Source organism: Erpetoichthys calabaricus, chromosome 13, assembly GCF_900747795.2.
Source record: "Erpetoichthys calabaricus chromosome 13, fErpCal1.3, whole genome shotgun sequence".
NCBI classification, from domain to species: domain Eukaryota; kingdom Metazoa; phylum Chordata; class Cladistia; order Polypteriformes; family Polypteridae; genus Erpetoichthys; species Erpetoichthys calabaricus.
In genome coordinates this window covers 21,398,742-21,423,675 of record NC_041406.2, presented here as the reverse complement: position 1 = coordinate 21,423,675, position 24,934 = coordinate 21,398,742, and the positions used below count along the sequence as shown (strand labels likewise).

The window sequence follows — 24,934 nt, the reverse complement described above, 5'->3', positions numbered from 1 at the left end:
CTGGTCAGAAAAATAACATAAGAAAATTAACAGCCCATGAGAAACCTTGAAACAAAATAAAAAAGTTACCTTACAGTAATTAGACAGCAAAAGCAAGATTAAAAACATTTTTCATATGTTCCTGGAATAAGTATATAGTCCAGCCTGCATTTTTTCTTATTCTTTTTTTATCTAGTTTAGCAACGCAGGAATTCAAAGCCGTGAAAAAGGGCCCAGCCATTTACACACCCACACTCACTCATCTTCTATATATATAATTCACTAAGCCGGAAGACAAGTAGCCACCCATGGAAAGCACGCCGGAAGGGGCGTGGATTCACTAAGCCGCCGACAAGTAAGACACCCAAGACCATTGGATACGACGACAACTCCCAGAGCCACGCCCACCAACTCGGACGCGACAAGTCTGAAAAAACGACATCATTTATGTTCGGCAGGGCTACAGTACACATGCACCTTTGAGCCACGTTGACTTTTCGTTTACAAGGCACGACCGCGTGCACCATACCAATTCGCATCCGCGACAAATATACGTCTTCTTAGATGGTCCTGCAGGAACTCGGAAGACGTTTCTCTGCACACCAACACTCCTTTTTTCCCGGCCCGCGTCTACCCTCGCTCTCTAGGCATTCACACTGCCTACTCATGTGCCCGAACGCAAAAACTCACCGACCACCCAGTTAGTCCCTTTCGTCTGTGCTATGAGTTCACATACACCTCTGAGCCACGTTGACTTTTCATTATTATTTTCCGTTACGACACCCGACCGCGTCCCCCATCGATAACCTGCCTATCAGTCAGGTTTTTTTGGAAAAATGTCATTGACGAAACTGTTGCTCTCAAACTTCGCAATATGGCTGTTGGCTTTGTTTGCCAGCATTGGGATGACTTCGGCGACGTGGTCACAAACTGCAACAACTCACCACACAAGGACACCCTGTCTCTCAAGATTTAATATGCACAATCGGTAACACTGCAAAAATGTTGCTCTCTCCAGAGTTCCATCTTTTCATTCACTTTCTGTTGTATCCTCAAACCCTCCCTTTTTAAACAAATGTGTCTTTCCAGAAGTGTTCAACCATCAATAAATAATTATGCGGCATTTGTTATGCCACAGGTTCACTATTGTGTTGTATTTTGCTCTTTCCAGAGTTCCATCTTTTCATTCACTTACTGTTATATTCTTAGACCAACCCGTTTTAGACAACTGTGTCTTTCCGGAAGTGTTTAGCATTCAATAAATAATTATGCATGAGATTGAGCATTAACAGGTCTCTGATGTCCTGTACTGCACGCGCACTACACTGAATGGATCAACCGGGGCTTGCATTTGTTCCCCACGAACGAGGAATTCCCAGAAAGTCCGGCTCATACGCTCGATTACGTCCCTACCCTTTATACACCCAACCCCCCGATACTACCATGGTCGGGTGACACAAAACACGGCATCAATCCAGCTGTAAGCCGTGTTGACTGTTCATTTGCCTTCCATGGCCACCGCTTCAAATGTATTCCATTGCAACAACACTTCTTTCAATGTTATACAGATTCCTGCATCAGGTAACTGCACACGCGCTACACTGAATGGATCAACGTGCATCTATCCGGCCAGAAAGGCGTGTGTAAGCTGTTGAACCCCATTCGTGCTACAAACCGTGGAATTACCAGTAACTGCGAGTCATACGCTCGCACTGATTACGTCCCTGCCCTTTGTACACACCCCCCTCCCCACGCTACTACCGCTGTCGGCTAACTTGGTGGATTATATATAAAAAAGCAAGGTGCATGTGGACTCTGCCCCAGCGCCGTCCACCCCCATCCCTCGATCTGGGAGGAGAAGGCGCGATTTTCAAATGTTAATTTTCTCCCTGTGCTTAAAAATCATTTTAAAAAAAGGCCTGATTATGCGGCGTATGGTATGCCGCAGGTTGGCTAGTATGCTATAAATGAGAACAACATGCACACAGGCAATACCCAGACCAGGATTCAAACCCAAGAATTATTAAATGGCCATGATGCAGGGCTAACCACTATGCTGTTGCCCATTTCTTTAAATGTATAATAATAATTAAAATCAAATTTTCACTACAGTAAATACAGCACATCTATTTTTACTGATGCACACTTCTGAAATACAGATTGTGTGCTATTGATAACATTCATCTGCACTTTCCTAGTAGGTGTGATCTCTTAATTGAGCTTAACACAACAGAATTGTATCAGGATCAAGTGCTACCTGTAGTATGTCTGTATTTTGCTCCATCCATTTTACTCTCTATTTTGGCAACCCTGCCAGACCCTGGAAATGAAATCAACCCCCATAAAACTATGGTGCCTCAGTGTGCAATACTGTTTTGCACATGATGAGCTGTGCTGCTTTTTTGCCTCTGACAGCACTTGACATTAAAACAGCCAACTTTGAGTCATCAACACCATATGACACTTCCCCACATTTCTTCAGATGCTCCTACATGCCTTTTTTTTGTAAATTCATGATGAGACTTTGTTTTCCAAATATGCTTTCCCGTTTCTCCTCTACCATATAGCCCAGCCTACACAGATTTACTGTTTGTGTCATTCATTTCTTTATGTTTTTGGATTATCAGTTCTTTTGAAATCTTTTTATATCCCTTGCTTGACTTGAGTCTGTGAACAATTCTGTTCACAAGTTCTTGGGGCACCCCATTTTTTGTCTTCTTTTTGCTTTATATGCAGTGAACAACAAAGATAGGTGGATTTAACTATACAATAGTGTATATATATATATATATATATATATATATACGAGCTGTATATACCCGGCGTTGCCCGGGGCAGAAGTAACGTAATCGGTCAAACACTTACATATATACCAAAGTAAACCTAATCGGTCAAACAGTTACATATATAAAAAAACCGAACCTAATCGGACAAACAGCTTCATATATACAGAAGCGAACCTAATCGGACAAACAGCTAATCTATATACATAAGCAAACCTAATTGGTCAAACAGTTACATAAATACAAAAGCAAACCTAATCGATGAAACAGCTTCATATATACAGAAGCGAACCTAATTGGTCAAACAGTTATGCATGTGCAGAATGATTTTACAAACATTATGCGTGTTAACAATCATTAAAAAGAAAAGATTGAGGAACTGTTCTTCTATATGTGATGAAGCCACTAATAAGACAGATTTTTTTCAGGACCCAGCTGTTTCATAACTAAACTACTGCCACCCCAAAGTAATGCCTAATAGTGGTTTTTGGGGTAGCTGTGGAATAAAAAGGGTGTTTTTTAGTCAGTAAGAATCTGACACTACCCTTCAGTACGGGCTGAAGGGTGCCTATGTAAGGTTTTACATCCTTCCCGTATGGAAAAAAAAAACATACTAAACTTTTTTTTCATCATTACAGATAATCTCAGTCAAATCGAAGTACGCATTCTCAATTTATTTTTATCTAATTTTTACTTTTTCACAAAGCCATCCCATGCCAATTTGTATGAATAAACTTTTGCTAGAGAGTTAGCAAAAGTTTATTCATGCACATATTTTAATACGGATAATCTATCTCTAATCAAGGTTGTCATTTTCATTCTAATTTAAAATAATAATAGATACTCATTTTTTTCTTCTGTTTTAGAAAAACCAATCTATGCCACCTACGTCTTCGTCAAGTCAGCTTCATCCAGCTTCATCACATATAGAAGAAGAGTTCCTCAATCTTTTCTTTTTAATGATTGTTAACACGCATAATCTTTGTAAAATTATTCTGCACATGCATAACTGTTTGACCAATTAGGTTCGCTTCTGTATATATGAAGCTGTTTCATCGATTAGGTTTGCTTTTGTATTTATGTAACTGTTTGACCAATTAGGTTTGGTTATGTATATAGATTAGCTGTTTGTCCGATTAGGTTCGCTTCTGTATATATGAAGCTGTTTGTCCGATTAGGTTCGGTTTTTTTATATATGTAACTGTTTGACCGATTAGGTTTACTTTGGTATATATGTAAGTGTTTGACCGATTACGTTACTTCTGCCCCGGGCAACGCCGGGTATATACAGCTCGTTTCATATAAATATAAATTATTAAACAGTAAAATCTTCTTCTGTAATTTGCTACCGTGGCAATTTGTGTGTCTGTCCAGGATTTTAAATTACCTGTAGCTCGCAAACCGTTGCACCTATACACTTGAAATGTGGTACACATATAGTACGTCACGTCTACTATCCGCTTTATGGGTGATGATTGTTTTAGTCTTTTTATCTTTATTTTATTTTATTGTACAATCAAGTCCTATCTGCGCACAGCAGGGCAGCCGTGGGCGGATGCGTATGGTGTATTCACTCGATGTTATCGTGCATTGCGCTGTCAGTGGTATTTTGATAAAAGAATTTGAACAACATATAAGAAGCGTATAAATTATTAAACAGTAAAACATTAACATTTAAGAAGTAAAGTTACATTAAGTACTACTGCTGTGCCTTCGGGTATACCTCATTTTTTGTTTGCCCATTACATGCTTAAATGTATAAATTTTTTGGTGCACCTACCCGAGAACACGCGACATATAACCGAGCGTGGGAGAAGCATGGATTTTAAACACGCGTTGAGTTGATGTGCTGGTCTCCCTCGTGAAATAACTGGTAATGTTTGACTAAAATCTACAGCGAGTAAAACGACATTAGCTCCTATTTTTTTTTTTTTACGATCTCTGAGATGTTGCTTTTTTCGGTTCAAGGCTTCATAAGCTCTTTTATGTTGTATGGTGTACTTATCCCAAACCATCATCTTTGAATGTTGCAAGACTTTCGCCTTGTATGTAGATCGGGGGTAATTACATTCATTGCATTCCTAGTCTGAATCACAATGTGATTGTATGGGTGGTTACCTGGCACTGTAGGGTTGCCACCCGTCCTTTAAAATACGGAATCGTGCCGCGTTTGAGAATGAAATTGCGCGTCCCGTTTTGAATCAATACTGGACGGGATTTATCCCGTATTTTTTTTATCATTTTTTTTTTTAAAGCAGCGTCTCATGCAAATCATCCCACACGCATTTTATGAAGATGCCTCCTTTCCTACTTTTGATTGGGTAATACTTTATGTCATCGTTAGTTTGATTGGTGTTTTTAACTGTCCAGTGAGTAGGGCGTGTCTTTCAACCGTAAGCAGATTTTTTGCACTGGTATCACTGACCTCGACGACGGCGACGTTATACGTCAAAAATAAATTACGATAAATGACAATTTTAGCGATACTTTATTACGACGGCGGCTACATAGACACGATCAAATAAAAACAAAAAAATCAAATAATCATTCTACATTTTCAAAACGTCGAAAAAACGACGGAATGAAAAAAAGGCCCACCCGACGACCCACCCATTCCATTTATATATATATATATATATATATATATATATATATATATATATATATATATATATATATATATAAATATAATGTAATTTGTGCAAACAGTAAATTAAGAATGTTATTCTGCAAATATAAGAAAGTAAAAACAATTGCTCTGTTCTGCTTGGCTGGAGATCAGCATGGAACTTCTGTTATAATACTTGCTACATGAATGTGTCTGGAGGACTAACAAATTTATACAAAAGAGTATAAATCTTTATGCACATTTTGGTTTCAGTGAGTAGCATAATTTATTTTTGTATTATTTTATGAAGTTAATGTAACATTTGCATGATGATTTTTATTTTTTAGATATTGCCTCAATTAAATCAGAGTATGGAGCTTCAGTTATTCAGAGAATGATGGCACGGTGAGTATTGTCTGGGCATTGCTTAAACAATATTAATAATTCAGATAATTTCCTATATAAAGTATTTCCAATAATGCTTTACAGTGAAGATTGTGGTGATTTATTATTTTTGAATCCTTTGTTTCGCTATCTCACCTGTCCTTATCAATTCTTTAATGATAATGATTACCTAAACTGTTAAATTTATCATAAGTGACATATGTACATACTGTATGTCATCCCATCCGTCTGTGATCTCGAGTTTTGGCAGGGTTGGTTGTGCAGCAAGAAAGTTATTCATAACACCACAAGTACTGTATGTCAATATGAGAATGGATGAAAAAGAACTGTAGTGTTTTGAAATGGCCTTGTCAAAATCTACATCTTTACCCCAGTTAAATGTTATAAAAGAATATTAAGACAGCTGTTAGAGTCCATGCACACATTTCCAGTGTTTATTTAGTGTTTTTCAAGCTTTTTAAATTACTCTTTGCAAGCATTTTTCAGGCATTTTTCAGGCTTTGGGGTCACTGCAGGGGTCATGTGCTTTTCAGATGTTTTTTTAAATGTTTATCAAGCATTTTTCCAGTGTTCTCAAAAAAAAAAAGGTTTTGCAAGAGAAGTATAAAGTAATTAACATTTCTTTCATTTCGTAGGTTGTATGGTGTTGTGTTGTGAGATGATTGCTGTATTTTAAGAATTGTCTTCTATGACTTTAGTGCATTTAATCCTGATGATCACAGTAGTGAAGGCCAGGTGTCCTCAGCGTCGTGATCGCACATACTGGGTTCACCCTGCAGCAAAAGGAGTTAAGGGAAAATTCTGGACTCTCTGTGAAGGAGGTAGCATCCTGAAAACTTCCAGGATTACACATGGGTGTCAATAAGCACATAGTTGCATCTGAAAGAAAAGAAAAAAATCATGGCTTTATTTTGCAAAAAATAATTGCCTGCTGCTGTAGGCACGTCAACCAGTATTCTAGTAACAGCTAGTTAGAAAAGGTTTATCATGCATAGTGGTAATCAACTCAAAAGAACTGAAAATACATTGTATTTATATACATTTTCATATAGAGATTCATATATTTTTAATCATACATGTTCTGAGGGGTAAATTTAATCTGTTCATTTTTGGGTCACTGAGAACAAGTGATTATTCCAGCAGCGCTGGGTGTAAGGCAAAAAACAAATGGTTGAAACGCACATCCAAGCAGAAAAGATAGATAGATAGATAGATAGATAGATAGATAGATAGATAGATAGATAGATAGATAGATACTTTATTAATCCCAAGGGGAAATTCACATACTCCAGCAGCAGCATACTGATAAAAAGAATATTAATTAAAAAGTGATAAAAATGAAGGTATAACAGTCAATAACTTTGTATAATGTTAACGTTTACTGCCCCGGGTGGAATTGAAGAGTCACATAGTGTGGGGGGAGGAACGATCTTCTCAGTCTGTCAGTGGAGCAGGACGGTGACAGCAGTCTGTCGCTGAAGCTGCTCTTCTGTCTGGAGATGATCCTGTTCAGTGGATGCAGTGGATTCTCCATGATTGACAGGAGCCTGCTCAGCGCCCGTCACTCTGCCACAGATGTTAAACTGTCCAGCTCCGTGCCTACAATAGAGCATGCCTTCCTCACCAGTTTGTCCAGGCGTGAGGCGTCCCTCTTCTTTATGCTGCCTCCCCAGCACTCCACTGCGTAGAAGTGCGCGCTCGCCACAACCGTCTGATAGAACATCTGCAGCATCTTATTGCAGATGTTGAAAGATGCCAGCCTTCTAAGGAAGTATAGTCGGCTCTGTCCTTTCTTGCACAGAGCATCAGTATTGACAGTCCAGTCCAATTTATCATCCAGCTGCACTCCCAGGCATCTATAGGTCTGCACCCTCTGCACACAGTCACCTCTGATGATCACGGGGTCCATGAGGGGCCTGGTCCTCCTAAAATCCACCACCAGCTCCTTGGTTTTGCTGGTGTTCAGTTGTAGGTGGTTTGAGTCGCACCATTTAACAAAGTCCTTGATGAGGCTCCTGTACTCCTCCTCCTGCCCACTTCTGATGCAGCCCACGATAGCAGTGTCGTCAGCGAACTTTTGCACATGGCAGGACTCCGAGTTGTATTGGAAGGCGGATGTATATAGGCTGAACAGGACCGGAGAAAGTACAGTCCCCTGCGGCGCTCCTGTGCTGCTGACCACAATGTCAGACCTGCAGTTCCCGAGATGACATACTGTGGTCTGTCTCTAAGATAGTCCACGATCCATGCCACCAGGTAAGAATCTACTCCCATCTCTGTCAGCTTGTCCCTAAGGAGTAGAGGTTGGATGGTGTTGAAGGCACTAGAGAAGTCCAGAAACATAATTCTTACAGCACCACTGCCTCTGTCCAAGTGGGAGAAGGATCGGTGTAGCATATAGATGATGGCATCCTCCGCTCCCACCTTCTCCTGGTATGCGAACTGTGGCCTCAGGTGGTGAAGCAGCAGCCGCTCCATGGTCTTCATCACATGTGACATCAGAGCGACAGGCCAAAGACGTGATATCTTTGGGACTGGGGTGATGCAAGATGTTTTCCAAAGCCTCTGGACTCTCCCCTGTTCCAGGCTCAGGTTGAAGATGCGCTGTAGAGGACTCCCCAGCTCCAAAAAAAAAAAAAGAAAAGAGTGTGCTGCATGCAATCTATCAACAGAAATATATTATTAAAGTATCTGTTTAGCTTTAATTTAGTTATCCATTAAAGAGTTTTTTCAAACAGTGTGATCTGGTTGTGCAGGGGCCAGTGTTCACCCAGCAGTTCAGATTAGGGATGGATAAAGAGGATGGATGTTATTTACTTCATAAAGGATAAAACCTATTTTCTTAATTGAAAAGTATTAATGAAAAATTTCTAGTATTGTTAGAACAGGTAATAATGCACACTCACTAATATACTAATACTAATATCAAGACAGAAATGCACAGACAGAACCTGCAAACCCCATACAATTGATGCTGTAAGGAAGGAATGCAATCTTTGCACTACCACTGTGCCTCTATGTTAAAACATCTGTATTAAACTCAACCTGATTAAAACTAAATGTATATCTATAACGTGGGCGGCACGGTAGCGCAGTGGGTAGCTCTGCTGCCTTGCAGTTAGGAGACCTGGGTTCACTTCCCGGGTCCTCCCTGCATGGAGTTTGCATGTTCTCCCTGTGCCTGCATGGGTTTCCTCCGGGTACTCCAGTTTCCTTCCACAGTCCAAAGACATGCAGGTTAGGTGTATTGGCGATTCTAAATTGTCCCTAGTGTGTGCTTGGTGGGTGGGTGTGTGTGTGTGTGTGTGTCCTGCGGTGGGCTGGCACTCTGCCCGGGGTTTGTTTCCTGCCTTGCACCCTGTGTTGGCTGGGATTGGCTCCAGCAGACCCCCATGACCCTGTAGTTAGGCTATAGCGGGTTGGATAATGGATGGATGGGTATGCCTATAACTTTATTGAATTCTTGTCACTTAATTGCAAGGTACATGCTCACTTGACCTCTTCCTCAATAGTTGTCACTAGACAACAGAAGCATACACATGCACAATGACAGCAGCATTTTTTAAAATGATCTGTTTAATTCCTTGCAGTGACTTCTCGTAAGAACATTTCCAAAACGCTCTTTGCTTTACTTTACCAGCATTTTATGAGCATTACCATTGATTTCACTGAAATAAGCTTTTGGCTGAAAATGCTTGCAAACTGCTGCATGCAGGAGTTTTCTAAACCACGTTCTGCAAAAAGGCTTGGGGGTAAATTGTGACATGAAGTAAATAACTTTTCAAGAGGTTTATGACGTAGGAACATTCTGCTCTAGCGCTAAAACACTAGTAAAAACACATAGGTGTGAATGGCCCCTTAATGCCTGGAAACCTATGAATGTCACAGAGCTGAAGCTTTATTGCAGTGAGAGAAATAAAACAAAATTCCTCCATGATACTGTGAGTCACTAGTCAATAGCTACAGAAAACATCTATCATGTAACCAGTAATTGAGTCCAAGGCAATTACTGTCTTGGGTGTAGCATAAAAATCTTTAATTAAAATAAAGACGTAACATAACAAAAAAGGAAATTTAAGAATAAAAATGTTGTTATTTATATCAAATATTGGATTTTGCTTGAAGATCTGATAACATTCATAGCATCATATATGTCAGAGAAGGTAGAAAATCAGACAGGAGTGAAATACGTTTGAGATGTTGTACGTCAGCATGTTGTAAGGTTTTAAATGATTTTCCTTTGGCATTTACTTGCTCACAACCAGGGAACAATAACTACAAAGTTCAGTGATTGAAAAATGATTACATTATTTTAACATGTTATGAAATTAGAGTTGTTCAGAGAACAATAAAACACAATTCTAGATGCTATATGTTAAGTAAATAGTGAAGGGCATTGACCACCTTTATACAATAAACATGTTCATAGCAAATGTATCTGTGTGTGTTTTTTTAATTCACAGTAAAACTGGCACAGCATCTTTTGTGGTTTGCCACATAGTTAGAAAGAAAGTTTTACTTCCTCTTGTGATTTCAGACAATCTGTACCAATTGAACTTCTGATGTCACATAGCAACAACCCTTCAATGTATTTCTAATAAAAATGACTACTTATAGAACTGTACAGTTTATGCAACATAAGAGAGCAAATTAATATTATCATTATCTATTTGCATTAATTCAGGATTTAAAGAGAAGACTTTATATCATTTTTGTTCAGTGTCGTGATATTTACTGTGAAAGATAAAAAAACACATTCATCTTAAGATTTAGCAATAACTTGTTTCATTGAGTAAATCTTTTAAAAATGAATTCCAGTCCAAGAGTTTTACTAGAAGAGATGCTGCCACCTTCTAATCCTTCAGATGCCTTGGACCTGCTTAATAAGCTGTTGGTGTTTAACCCAGACAAGCGTTTAACAGCCGAGGAAGCCCTTGGGCACCCCTATGTCCGAAGGTAAGAGCAAGTGCATGTGCTGCACATAAAACTATTCTGTTTTCAAAATTAAATCAGTTTATTAAGTTAATACCAGAAATAACATGTAGCATTTTTACTTTGAATTTACTTTCCTAAAATGTTTTGGCCAGTGACTCCAGTAAATTAACTGGGTATTTATCAATTAGAAAAAGTGATATAATTCTAAAGCTTTAAAATGATATATTCAAAAAACATCCATAAATAAAATAAGGCATTCTAAATATTTGCTTGACATTCATTGTAAATTCAAGTTGCTTATGTATACAGAAAAAAAAAACTGCAATTTTGATTATGCGGGGCACTGTAACAGCAACAAAGTCCCATCACTGCAGCATATCCCTTTCTATCTTCCCAAGTTGAGGTTTGTTGTGATAGTGTGCCATGCTGGACAGACCAAGCCATGGTCTGAACATGATCCTCAAAACAATGTTGTCTGGAAATGTGCTCCTGATAGAGTTACCCATTCCAAATAGGTGACTAAGAACAGTCCAAAAATACACCATTCATGGCAGGTGTAAATAAATATAGGAGAATCTTACCTGGAACAGGAATACCAGGACCCAGTCCCAGAGCCAGGTGATATTCTCTGAGAAGTGCCTCATGGCCAGATGACCCACGCAGATCAGTTAGGTTTAGCCTGCTAAAGCTACATGGCTCACCATACAAAAGTAAAATTTGGATGCAGTGACAGGCAAGGCGGAATACATAAATTCCACAACATGAATAACCTTTGGTCTCCGGGCCAGAGGATATCACAGAACCAAAAAAAAAAGTAAACATAAATAATTCTTGTCAAATATTTTTTGTTTCTTTTTCTGCAAATATTCCCTCAGTGTAACAAAAGTGTATTTATTAATTTAAGGCTTCCTCTATCTATGAACACATTACTGCAGTATACAAAACATATACAGTGGAACCTCGGTTTGCGAGTAACTTGGTTTACGAGTGTTTTGCAAGACGAGCTAAAATTTTTAATAAATTTTGACTTGATAAACGAGCGAGGTCTTACAATACGAGTCGTATGTATACGCTTTGTCTGCTGAGTGTCATGTGATCACAACTGAGCTGATGGTTCTTCTCTCTCTTTCTCGCTGCGGGATTGTGGGCAATCATCTCCTATTCTCCGGAGTCGGCGTGCCTCACTCATATAGTCAACATCCGTACGAGTGTATACTGTTTACTACAGCATTGTGTGTGTGTGTGCGTGCACACACACGAGTGTGCTGTGATGTGCAAGTCCCCGTCTTGTATCCTAAAACACAAAGCTGAGTCTTCGTACTTTAGCAACACCAGCTTTATAAAGCTTGAAACAGCAACAGCGCGGTTATTTATTGTAGCGGGATCTGCCGCTCTCCTATAAACAGACACAGCAGTCAGGCAGGGTCGTGGCCAAGTAATACTGTGCCCTGCGCATTTATAATGTTCCTTGTTCCTTGTATCACCCATCGGCAGCAGGCGCTTGGAGCATGTCCGTGATCTTTTCGGATTCGCTTTTAAGGCTACAGCGCTGGGAGACTACAATTGCTTTGGGACGCTCTTCCGCGTGTTGTCCCGTTGGGTGGAATCCCACAAGAGTTTAAAAAACTCACTCACATCAGCCGTGATTCTTTTCAAAGGTAAAGTGCAGGTTAATTTGTTTTATGTATTTTTACTTTATATTTTGTATTAATCATTTTTATATGAATAGTTTTGGGTTGTGGAACGAATCATCTGAGTTTCCATTATTTCTTATGGGAAAATTCACTTTGATATACGAGTGCTTTGGACTGCGAGCACGTTTTCGGAACAAATTATGCTCGCAAACCGAGGTTCCACTGTACATATTTAAAATACAGAAATAACTTCATAGTTAAATAATTTTAATTTCTTTGAATTAAAGATGTCAGACATTTTGCACCTGATTCTTCTAGTTGAAGACGTTTATGGTGGCAGAAGGCCCTTTATATAGTCATTACTGAAACAAGTTTTGAGATCTCCAAGTAGGACTAAAGAGTCAGCAGGCACCGAACCCACTGTCTCTAAGATGACTGCATACCCTAAGGACTTGTAACATTTACACATGAAAAACAGGAGTCAGTGTTTTCCTCCCAGCAATCTCATCTAGTCAAGGTGACCCCTTTATTCACTGGTGCAAATTCTAACTTTATGGCACATATATTGTTTCTTATAAGTATCCCGATGCTTGAGTGGATTCCTCAATCGAGAGCTAAAACTGTAACTTAGAGGTAAGGATGACCACGTCTAACCTACAATTTTCAGCCCAAGCTGTGGCTCTTTTTCCACCAATGATATTCCAAATAATCAGGTTGTGACTTGGTTAGGGTAGGGGAGAGGCTTTTGTAATTTGCCAAACACTAAATAAAGCTTTGTGAAGGAGCCAGAAAAAAGTGATCAAAAGAACAAGTCAGGCAAAATATTTCCAGTGCTATATAAACTGCTTTAAATATCTTAGAACCTTAAAGGAAACTCCTGTTTTCGTTATTATTCTATAGAATACTTAACAAAAATGAATACCTAATCTAGTTTATGAGTGTGGTGTTATAAATGTATTTTATTTGAAATTTTCAATAACAAAATTACCTTTTTTTGTTGATAATAAATTACACAAGGGACCATGCATTTTAATTTCCTATGAAGTATTCTCCTGTTTTAATAAATATACTGTACATAAAAGTTAATTATATGAAAATAAGTAATAAGAACAGCTTTGTAGTGCAGTGGTTAGTACTTCTGCTTCCTAGATTCATCTTTGAGAACCCAATTGTTTTCTTTATGAAATATACACATCCTCCCGTGATTGTAAGTGATAGCTTCTTGACAGTCTGGTTTCCCTAAGGCATTTACAAAAAGAGGTGCATGGTAGGTTAATTTGTGACTCTTAACTGGTCTCATGTGTGGAGGGCGGGTATGTGTTTGAAGTGGGCCATGTGGCGTACCATCACTCTACCCAGGGCTATTTCCTGTTTTGTACCCAGTGCTATGTTTCAGGCTCCATCCCTCTACATCCCTTAATTAAATTAAGCCTGTCTGAAACGTTATGTGAAATAAACAATGCATTAAAATTAATGTTTTTTTATATATTTGAATTGTGTTGTAGATAAAGAAGGAAATAAATTAATTAAAGAATTAATCTGCATGACAGATACAGTTTCAGTAATTCACCGAATGTTCCTACAAACTCTTGTTGTCCTGGGGGTGTTTTGATCCTTACAACCAAAATGTTGCACAACTATTTACTGTATGTCTAAAAAAACTAACTGTCAATGTAGATATTCCGAGATTTATAGTGTTGTATGAAACAAGTCTGCATTTTTGTGACTGCAGTGCACAAGGCAAATATACAGCTGACAAATACAAGCCTTGAAAAGACAAATGTTTAAATTTAAAAGATAAGGGTTTGATTTAAACTGTCAAGGAAAACTGTACCCAGCAAACCAAGCTGTAAAAAGGAAAGGTTGAAAAAACTGAGGTAAACGACCTGAAAGCAGATGCACAAACAATGTCGTTAGCAATGGTGCTGCACAGTGCACTTTTGAGCTGGGTGATGCAGTACTTGGGATTCTTTTGCAACCAAGGACTCAACATGACAACAAGGAAACCTGACATTTGGAAGTGTGTATCAGCAAACAGAAAAATAATGCAAGATATAAAAAAAAACATTAATATGATATGTGCCAAATTTCAGACATGAGTGTGTATCTATTTTGTCAGTATTACAGTTTAAAACTGTTAGAAAAGTACAGAAATAGACTAAAAAACAATGAGACAATTTAGATCACACCCACCCTCTTTCTCCTTGCGCTGAAAATGTTTTGTTCATTATTCAGGGCATAACATCTGTGTTTTTTATTACTCATGCAAACTGTCAGCTATTCTACTGAAAAAGATATCCAAAACAGTGTTAGCATAGTTTATACAAGAAATTTGCCTTTTTGTTACTTATAACCTCTAAAGCATCGACCCCACATAAAAGAGGGAAAAGATGAAGAGTAAGAAGAAGATGACGGTGTGCAACATTTGTAGGTGAGAGCAGTGATCATGTGCATTTATAACACAAGTAGATGTTTATTGTCACATTTTTCATTACCAAAATACATTGTAATAAACAAAATAATTAAAAATGGTTTATAGTTATTTAAAAAAATTAATTTAATTAAAAGTCTGTGAGGTATTTAAGTGATGATTAGTAGTTACAATTTACAGTGCTTATAAAAGTATTCACTCCCCTTAGATATTTTCACATTTTATTGTGGATTCAATTTGGCTTTTCTGACACAGCCATTCATCATCATTTGTAGCAAAAAAAAAAAGCACATAACATTTCAGCTAGATAGAGCTTGTCGGAAGGCACATATGAGACTTTAAAGTTAGGTGGAAGAAGGTTCTTTGGGCTGATGAGACCAAAATTCAGCTTTTTGGCCAACAGACTAAAATACCAAATTTCAAAAACGCACCATACCCACCTTATAGCATGGTGGTGGAAACATCGTGCCATGGGGATGGTTCTCTGCAGCAGGACCTTGAAGTCTTATAAGGATGGAGGATAAAATTAATGCAGTAAAATACATTGAAATCCTGGAGGAAAACCTGATGCAGTCTTCAAGAAACCTCCTACTTGGGAGAAGACTTGTTTTCCAGTAAGACAACAGCACCAAGTATAAAGGCAAAGCTACACAGGAATGGCTCCAAAACAACAAGACCTCAATTCAACTGAGAATTTGTGGCGGCACTTGAAAAAGGCCATTTACTAACAATCTCCAGGCAGCCTGATCGATCTTGTGTAGTTTTGCATTGAAGAAGGTGGGGGGTTGTGTGAAGATATACAGGGTGGTCCAGATCTAATTATGCAACTGTTTGACTGACAACCGTCTCCCCGCCATTTTGGAATGCAGGGCAGGTGCTGCCATCTATCGGCAACAAAAAGAATTTTAAGTGAAATCTCTATGTGCAGGGCAGGTGCTGTGAATTCTGTATGTAATAAACTTAATAAGTTATAGCGTAATGAAAATTGCATAATTAGATCTGGACTACCCTATACAAAGCTGTTACAGACAGAGAGAGACCTGTGTACACAGACTCAAGGCAGTCATGGCTACCAAAGATGCATCTACTAAATACTGACTTGAAGCGGTAAAAACTTGTGCAGTTATTTTGTGTTTTATATTTGTGATTAATTTAGACCACTTTGAAGAGATCGGTTTTCACTTTTACATTAAAGTCTTTTTCTGTTGATCAATGTGTCAGAAATGCTAAATTTAATCCACTATGATTCAATGTTGAACAATAAACAATAACAATGAACAATAAAATTTGAAAACTTCCAAAGGGTGAGTACAATATGTTTTACAGGCATTGTATGACCAATAATCTACTAGTGTAACAGACTGGTGACACATTTTAGGGTTTTTTTTTTTTGTTCTTTATTTCGTCTTATACGATTTCTCGTATTAGAGATTTGTTAGTGTTCGCATACCCCTTGGGGGTCAGAGCGCAGGGTCAGCCATTGTACAGTGCCCCTGGAGCAATTACAGGTTAAGGGTCTTGCTCAAGGGCCCAGCAGAGTAGGATCTCTTTTGGCAGTGACGGGGATTCGAACTGGCAACCTTCAGGATACCAGCGCAGATCCTTAGCCTCAGAGCCACCACTCCACCCCGGTTTAAGAAGACTTCTTAGTGCTGACATAACATATACTTCCAATTTCAATCTAGGTTACATGTGCCAAACATAACTAAAAAAGGATGCACAAAGACTGTACTTGTAACATTTTTAGATTGCAGTCTGATTCAATCTAGCATATTTTTGTGTTGTTAACAGGTTTCGTAATATCACAAAGGAGCCCAGTCTGGATTATGATGTTGTTCTTCCTGTAGACGATGATACCCAGCTCTCTGTGGCTGAATATCGCAATAAGTTATATGAGGTAAGTCATAACATCAGCAACTGATTTGTGAAACTTTGAATATGTATGTATATGTGTATGTATATATATATATGTGTATATGTGTGTGTGTATGTATATATGTATATATATATATAATAGAAATACAGTGGAACCTCGGTTTGCGAGCATAATTCGTTCCGGAAACATGCTCGCAGTCCAAAGCACTCGTATATCAAAGTGAATTTCCCCATAAGAAATAATGGAAACTCAGATGATTTGTTCCACAACCCAAAACTATTCATATAAAAATGATTAATACAAAATATAAAGTAAAAATACATAAAACAAATTAACCTGCACTTTACCTTTGAAAAGAATCATGGCTGGTGTGAGTTTCTAAACTCTTGTGGGATTGCACCCAACGGGACGACACGCGGAAGAGCGTCCCAAAGCAATCGCAGTCTCCCAGTGCTGTAGCAGTTCGCCGTAAAAGCGAATCCGAAAAGATCGCGGACATGCTATAAGCGCCTGCCATCGATGGGTGATACAAGGAACAAGGAACATTATAAATGCGCAGGGCCCTGCCTGACTGCTGTGTCTGTGTATAGCAGAGCGGCAGATCCCACTACAATAAACAACCGCGCTGTTGCTGTTTCAAGCTGAATAAAGCTGGTGTTGCTAAAGTACTGAGACTCAGCTTCGTGTTTTAGGGTGCAAGACGGGGACTCGCACGTCACAGCACACACACACACGTGCGTGCGCACACACAGTCACAATGCTAATGCTGCAGTAAACAGTATACGCTCATACGGATGTTGACTATATGAGTGAGGCACGCCGACTCAGATGGAGAATAGGAGATGATTGCCCACAATCCCACAGCGAGAGAGAGAGAGAGAAGAACCATCAGCTCAGTTGTGATCACATGACGCTCAGCAGACAAAGCGTATACATACTACTCGTACTGCAAGACCTCGCTCGTTTATCAAGTCAAAATTTATTAACCATTTTTGCTCGTCTTACAAAACACTCGTAAACCAAGTTACTCGCAAACCGAGGTTCCACTGTATATATATTAGAAAGACTGCATTTGTAATTTGGCTACTTTTATGAGATATTTATTTATTTTTTTAGATGATCTTGGAAAGGAAGTCAGCAGTCCGCCTCCAGCGAAGAGTACAGGTGAAAGAGACAAATGGGGAGGTGAAGCAAGAGGGAACTACAGCAGAACAGAAGGATTCAAGGCCCCCAATCTCTAAACCTACACCAGTACCACCTGCAGCTCCTCAACCATCAGAGAAAACAGCAGTCAGCCCAGCATCCAGCCCGAATATTAGCAAAACATCTAATCCAATCACACATAGTCCAGTTTATTATGGAAGTCCACAGAGTAAGTCCACCAGAATGAATAATGAAAATAAACATAGTACTTGTCTGCAAAGAGAGTAATTATTGTAATGTTGCTGAGTCTTACAACTGCAATGCATTTTTATAAGCCATCAAGAAATAATTTGTATACAATGCACTGAACAAAATAAATATAAATGGTTTTTGTGTCATTAGCAACCAGTAATCAACTGACATCTGAATGTATTTGCTGCTTAAATAATATAGAACTATACATTCTCCCCTTTATTTATGCATTGTTTAAAACTCTAATTAACATCTTGTGGTTTCTTTCACTTGCAGTTTTATCAGTTTTGTTTTTTTGTCTACTTCCTGCCTTTGTTTCATAAAGAACTATTTTTATCTTTTGTATTTCTGAAATGATTTGGCAGATAGCATTTTGTTTTCACTCTTCATGTAATCAACTGCCTATCAGCATCTTTTACAGTCTGTCAGACTTTGGCATTTCTATCTTACTAACTAGTAATAATTTATAATACTGTGATATTAATCATTTGGACATAAAAAGTGAGAAGTTAAAATTGTGTAACATGAGAAAATCTTACACCAGTGACTCATTTTACAGTTTCAATTGCCATTATATTTTTATTCTGGGTGGCATTGTTGTATCTAATTTAAATTTTTATGTTAGATCATAAGCTTATTTGTCATCACTCGTCACTTTCACACTGGTACGACCAGTTGTGCAGGTAGCTAGAGTCTATAATAGTAGCATTGGATGCAAAGCAGCAGAACATCCTGGGTGGACTGCCAGTGTACTGTGGTACATATTCATTCAGACACCTACACATTGATTAATGCTGGGCCAGCTAAGTCACTAATGAACCTGACGAGCCATCTTGTGGTGTGGAAGTAAGACCCAAGCAGACCTACAGAAGGACAGAATGCAGAGAAATCCCAGTCACCTGCATCTGTGAAACATTTCTTCTGTTCCTAGTGCTTCTTAAATATCCATAGTTAGTTCTTTTTTTTTCCTTTATCAAATAACTGTAATAACATTGCAATGTTCTGAGAATGAATAACGGTACAGTTTTATGGAAGATTATTCATGCCAAAATTAAATGCAATACAACGTGTTAACTGTATTGCAATGCAATGCACATGTCCATAATTTTGGCATGGTTTTATCGTGTTCTATCAACAAAATGATCTATTGCTTTTCACTTCAGCACACTATTTTCATGTCAGTTTAAAATGCAATACAAAAGTGTACTGCATTTTAACTGAAGTCCAAACATTGCATGTCATAACCAATGCAATACAGCAGATCAATTGGTTGATATGTTTTTAATTATGACATGATAAAACCGTACCAAAACTAAAAGTACCATGTGCACATGCATTGCATTGCAATATGCTAAACTCTCTGGACTGCGTTTAATTTTGGCATGAATAATTTTCCATACAGTATCACAGAACTGTGATTTGAGTACTAGAATAGTTAGTTTTAGATAAACTGTTACACCTCCACTGCATAAGTGTTTTCAAATTGAATATATATATATATATATATATATATATATATATATATATATATATATATATATATATATATATATAATAGTATATATATATATATATTCACTTGGACTACACATTTGAATTGTACATTTTGAAGTAGTAAAATACAGTATATTACTGTATGATTTAAAAACTCGATTTCTTCAAAACCACCTTGTCAGCTGTCAGATATTTTTGTGCTTGGTCTAAAGCTGTAATACTACTTAGAGAGAAGAAGCATCTCTTTTCTCAGACTAGTAACATTTCAAGATCGGAAACTGTAATAATTCTATAGCATATCATTCTGTCCCTCTTTTCAGGGTTAGTTTTACCTTAGTTACTCTCTTGCAATCCTCAAATGGATTAAACTGGCATTGAAAATGAATGCATTTATAACTTGCTATTACTGAGAAATCAAAGCTGTATTAAACTTTATATTTTCAAATGACTTTTATTACATTTAACTAAATAATACCTAAGTAAATATCTAACTGTTTTTTAGTAGATGACCACGTTGGCAACAGATCCAACAGCAGTTCTGTGCCTCAAGCTCAGCGTAATGTTTCTGCAAACAGGAAACTGTTTCGTCAAGCAAGTCAAGAAAATAGTAATCAATTGGTGCCTGATGGCTCAAATGCTTCTGTTGTGAGTATAAAATGTTCCCTGGATTTGCTTAGAATTAATATTTTATATAAGATTGATTAGACTAGTTAATTGCACATATGCCTTTGTGTCTTACGGGTACAACTCCTGTAAAATTAGGCAGAGTCAAACTCTGCTTGCATTTAATAAAGGCAGATACTTTTCTAGGGTTTTAATCATGGACTTTTTCATCTACATACTGCCCACACTCATTACTGATCTTTCAAAAATGTGCTGACTTTAGCTTCAGATGGAGTCATGAACTTACTGCCAAAACAACCCAGATCTATTGTTGCAATTTCAAAAAATGTGGCAACTCTTTGTCAGTTGTGTTAGAAATTAGTCACATCTTATAAAGAACTGGAAAACATATGTGCTTCTTTGTTAAAGTTTCAAAAGCAGGAATTTTAAATATTTGTTTTGTTCTTGAAGACCTCATTATATTACCTAGTTTCAGAAACAGATTTTTATAACTAACTCTTCTGAAAAACTTTTAACACTGACATATTCCACACACAGGGTAACCCAGCAAACAAAAGCACAGACCAGCAGCGTGGACGTTCTGCACCTATTGCTCGAACTCGCTCCTTCTCACTTGCTCAGAATCGATTTAACAATCCACTGGTCAGGAAGGATGAGCCGGATGTTGCTGCTGGCATAACTGTAGCTACAGCTCGCCTGGTTAGTAATTTTTAAATTTTAATTTCTGTGTCATCTTTGCGTTTACAGAGTTAATTTCTTCTACTCTAAACCTGTGTAAAGTTTATTAGTATATTACGCTCTTCTTCAGTCTGTTGTTTCACTATATTCTGCAACTGCTTCCCATATTTTTGCCATTGAAACAACTAGGTGGCTAAAGGGGATTTTCTAAGGATCACACATTAAATCAGTGTTAGGGACTGAACCAGAAGTCTTTTGGTTTACAGACTAGGCCACACTTCCAACTTTCAAGTGTTCTTTTTCCTTCATTCGTACTTTTAATGTCTTCAGGTTATACAAATCAAAAGAATAATACTAAATGTTTTAATATGTTTAGCTCAAGTAATGGCCATGGTGTGACTTTGGATTGTGTTGCAAATCATCAACATACCCTTAAACACTTCATTATGTGACTTCCAAGTCTTGGGGTACATCAGACTTGTCGACTGAAGTTGTTGATCTCATCTCTGGACCCTGTCAATGTACACAATTGCAAATTGGTGGACACGTCACATTTAGTGATGTGCCTTTTTTAGTGAGAGCTAATAACATGCTACCTGACAACGCCAATGCTGTATGAAGGGTTAACAGGTTTGGCGAGTTTAGCTGCAATCTCTACCCTTTTTCCTTTTTTTGATTCTGTTGTGGTATGTAAAACACAAAACATCTGACAGACGAGCTTCTGTTCTCTTTTTGAGGTCCAAAATACGTGCTTTCTTTATTCCTTGTCGCTGCATTATATGAATTGCACTTCCGACCCTTTTAGTGATGGCCAGTAATGTGCTGCTTGACAGATCCAATGCTATATGGAGGATTTAACAGGTACAGTGAATTTAGCTGCAATCTCGGCCCCCCTTTTTTCCCAATTCTGTCATGGTATGCTAATTAAGACATCACACAGATAATTGGCTCTGATTCTGTAAGGTTATGCAAATGAAGGCAATAACTAAAAATCACTGGAAAAGTCATCCAGTGTGGCAAGGCATTAACTGACATATCCAAAATATGTGGAAAAACAGAAGTGCATATTTCCAAATAAACAGTTGATGATTCAGTTCATTGTATATATTAATTGGGATGTCCCATAAAGAATGGCAGTCTAATAACAAATCTGTCCTAGTATTAAAAAGTAGCTAATAGAAAACAAATGACAATCTGCCTAATGTTGCAATGTAAATTGATGCAGGTACACTGAGAAATAAGGAAGGATAGTTTAACAGACAAAAAGAGATTAACTGCTATGTAATTCTTTCTGCAATTGATTATTTACTGATATTTGAAAATAAACTTTAAACCTTTTTAGCTCTTGGGTACCTTGCTATTTGCCCCTTTTATAACTGATATACCAGTTCTGCCTGGGTCATCCTTGTGTAAATTAGGAGTAGTTCATTACATTGGAAAAGGTGGCACACAAAATCATGTCTAATATGTTTGAAAATGAAAGTGAAATTGGTAGACAAGAGTTTAATAATAAAAAGCACCAAATAAACATTCTATGCTGTATGTAATCATGGCAGGCTGCTATACAAATACTTTGTGTGACTTCAGGGTGTATATTTGTGAAATTCAAACTGAAAGCAAAGTGTGCAATGCAATAATTGCGTAATTAGATCTGGAACCGCCCTGTACTTATAAATCAGGGGCAGGCAGATTCAGTCCTGGAGGGCCGCAGTGGCTGCAGGTTTTTGTTCCAACCCAATTGCTTAATAAGAAGCCCTTATTGCTCAAGTAACACTTCTGCTTCACTTTAGTTGTCTCGCTCGTTAAGATTTTGAACCCTTATTGCTTATTTTAGTCTTAAACAGCTGTAGTCTTGGTTTTTAATTGCTCCTTATTAGCAATAAGCTGCAAATGACAAAAGAAAGCAGCATTTCTCCATTTAACTTGTTTTCATTTACACCTGTATGTATTTATTGTGCACTATTTGGTTTAATTAAACACTTGGAAGGAAAGTGAAGAGAAAAAAGTGAAGCACTGAGAATAACTCGTCTGTTTTAGATTTCAAATCATTTCGATGATATCCTTAGAAAGGAAAACAAATGTAGGATATGAGAATGACTTGACATGGCAGAGTTAAAGCACTAGCAAGCCATGAAATTAAATAATTGACAAGGATTGGTTTTTATTTAAGCAACTGGGTTGGAACAAAAACCTGCAACCACTGCAGCCCTCCAGGACTGAATCTGCCCACCCGTGTTATCAATTCTACATAACTATGACTAATTTTACATGAATTACAACTGATTTTCTGTTCTGACTGTAAGACATGCATAACACTTAAAAAATAATTAATCATCTGCCTATTGACAAGCAAAAAATTAAATCTGCTAAGCGATTAGAATATATACAGGTATAAAAGATGACCTCCAGAAGAATCTAGCATGTTAGCATTGCAAGTAAAGTAAAACAAGAGAGCATGTGCACCCTGAATGCCTCCAATTAAATATTAAGTTAAGAAAATAAAAGTATTCTACAGCACTGTTACTGGTATACACTATTAGGTAAAACCTTGAGTTATAGTGTCAGATCTCCCACAAAAATAACTTTAATTCACATAAGAGCAAAGAAAAACACCCCGTATAGGGATCTGTCAATGGTGAATATGGGCAAAGTCATAAAAGAAAGTATACGCTACATTCTTCAAGTAGTGTCCAGCTATGTGCCAACTGGCCATTCATTCTGCATATTGTTTTTTGCATTGTTTGATGTTCCTCACTGCCTGATTTACTCAAGTGTTTTTAAAACATGTCAAGGGTAGAGACCATGCTGTCAAAACACTGTTATCAATAACAGTTGGGGAAGAGAATGAACTGATAGGTAGATGAAGGAAGGACATTTTATAAGGGAGACAGATCGGTAGGCATGAAATGCGCTATATAATGCTGTAGATACATCGTAATTGAAAGTGCTATTTGATACATAAATAGAGAAGATGCATGTATTTTTGATCCCAAGAGAAACTCACAAGTGGTTAAATTATGTTGCAGGAGGTTATACATATTAATAATTGTTAAATGTACTTAAAACAATACAGAATATTCTAACAGTCCAAACAAGAAAATAAGTACAGTATATACAAAATACTAAAAAAAAGATAGGAAGTATCTTTCAGTATGCAGTGTGCCAATAACAACACTGTTAAAAACACATTTTTTAAATTTAGCGTGACTTTTAAACATTTCAAAAGATAAAAATGGTTTGTTTTTGGAAGTTGATATTTTACAAATATTAATTCTTTTGCATTTTGATGTCTTAAAGAATCAGAGGTCCCACTCACAAACCAGAGAGGCTCGCCCTGTCTCAAAGTTCAGCAAGAAGATGTTTCAGTCCTTATCAAATGTTGGTGCTGCAGGAGACCCCAGAGCCAAGCTGGGCAGCTATTCACAAGCTTATGGAACAATTAGCAAAACAGGACTCGAAAATCTGCTGCGTGCAAGGAGCAATCAGTAATGTAATCTGCCAAATGGCAATGATAAAAATGGCTGACAAACCACAAAGGTTACTGATGTCTCATTGGGCCACTGGAGTAATGACTGGAAGCACAGAGTTCATCGGCTTTATGATTGTTGTCTACCGTGTCTTGGAGGAGTACAGTAATCATACCTCAGAATTATCTCCAAAAATATCTACAGACAGTAAGGGTGATGTGAACACAATAAGGTCTGTTGACACAGAATTGCTAGTTTAATTTATGCAACTCTATTTTTTATCCTTAACTGGATGACTTATCAAATATCTGAATTTACTTATGCTGCAAGAACAGATAATATATATATATATATATATATATATATATATATATATATATATATATATATATATATATATATATATATATATTAAGAGAGACTGAGTGATTCCATGGAATATACCATAGGATTTTGCTCACCTAGTAAAGTTAAGGTGGTGAACATGAATAAAAGTCAAAATAGGTTTAAGGTTATTATGTTTTGGATTCAACCATTTTTGTACTGACAGTTTGTGTTAATACATTAAGCTTATTATTGAAAGCTTTTATTTACATCTTGCAAACCCTTTTTTATATTAAATATG

General features: G+C 37.5%; 1 protein-coding gene across 2 annotated transcripts in view; it reads left to right on the top strand.

The window, feature by feature from the left end:
- The window catches only part of mapk15 (mitogen-activated protein kinase 15), an 83,847-nt gene extending 59,206 nt beyond the window's left edge, over nucleotides 1–24,641 (top strand). The window contains exons 8-14 of one of the 2 annotated variants that reach the window (XM_028818006.2): nucleotides 5,718–5,775; nucleotides 10,594–10,731; nucleotides 16,567–16,672; nucleotides 17,768–18,023; nucleotides 20,046–20,185; nucleotides 20,702–20,863; nucleotides 24,140–24,641. In XM_028818006.2, the coding sequence (XP_028673839.1) occupies nucleotides 5,718–5,775; nucleotides 10,594–10,731; nucleotides 16,567–16,672; nucleotides 17,768–18,023; nucleotides 20,046–20,185; nucleotides 20,702–20,863; nucleotides 24,140–24,331 (1,052 nt within the window). In that variant the 3' untranslated portion in view covers nucleotides 24,332–24,641. Of the gene's footprint in view, nucleotides 1–5,717; nucleotides 5,776–10,593; nucleotides 10,732–16,566; nucleotides 16,673–17,767; nucleotides 18,024–20,042; nucleotides 20,186–20,701; nucleotides 20,864–24,139 lie in introns of both variants that reach the window. The other variant, XM_028818004.2, reaches the window with a different exon arrangement.
- Nucleotides 24,642–24,934: the final 293 nt, after the last annotated feature.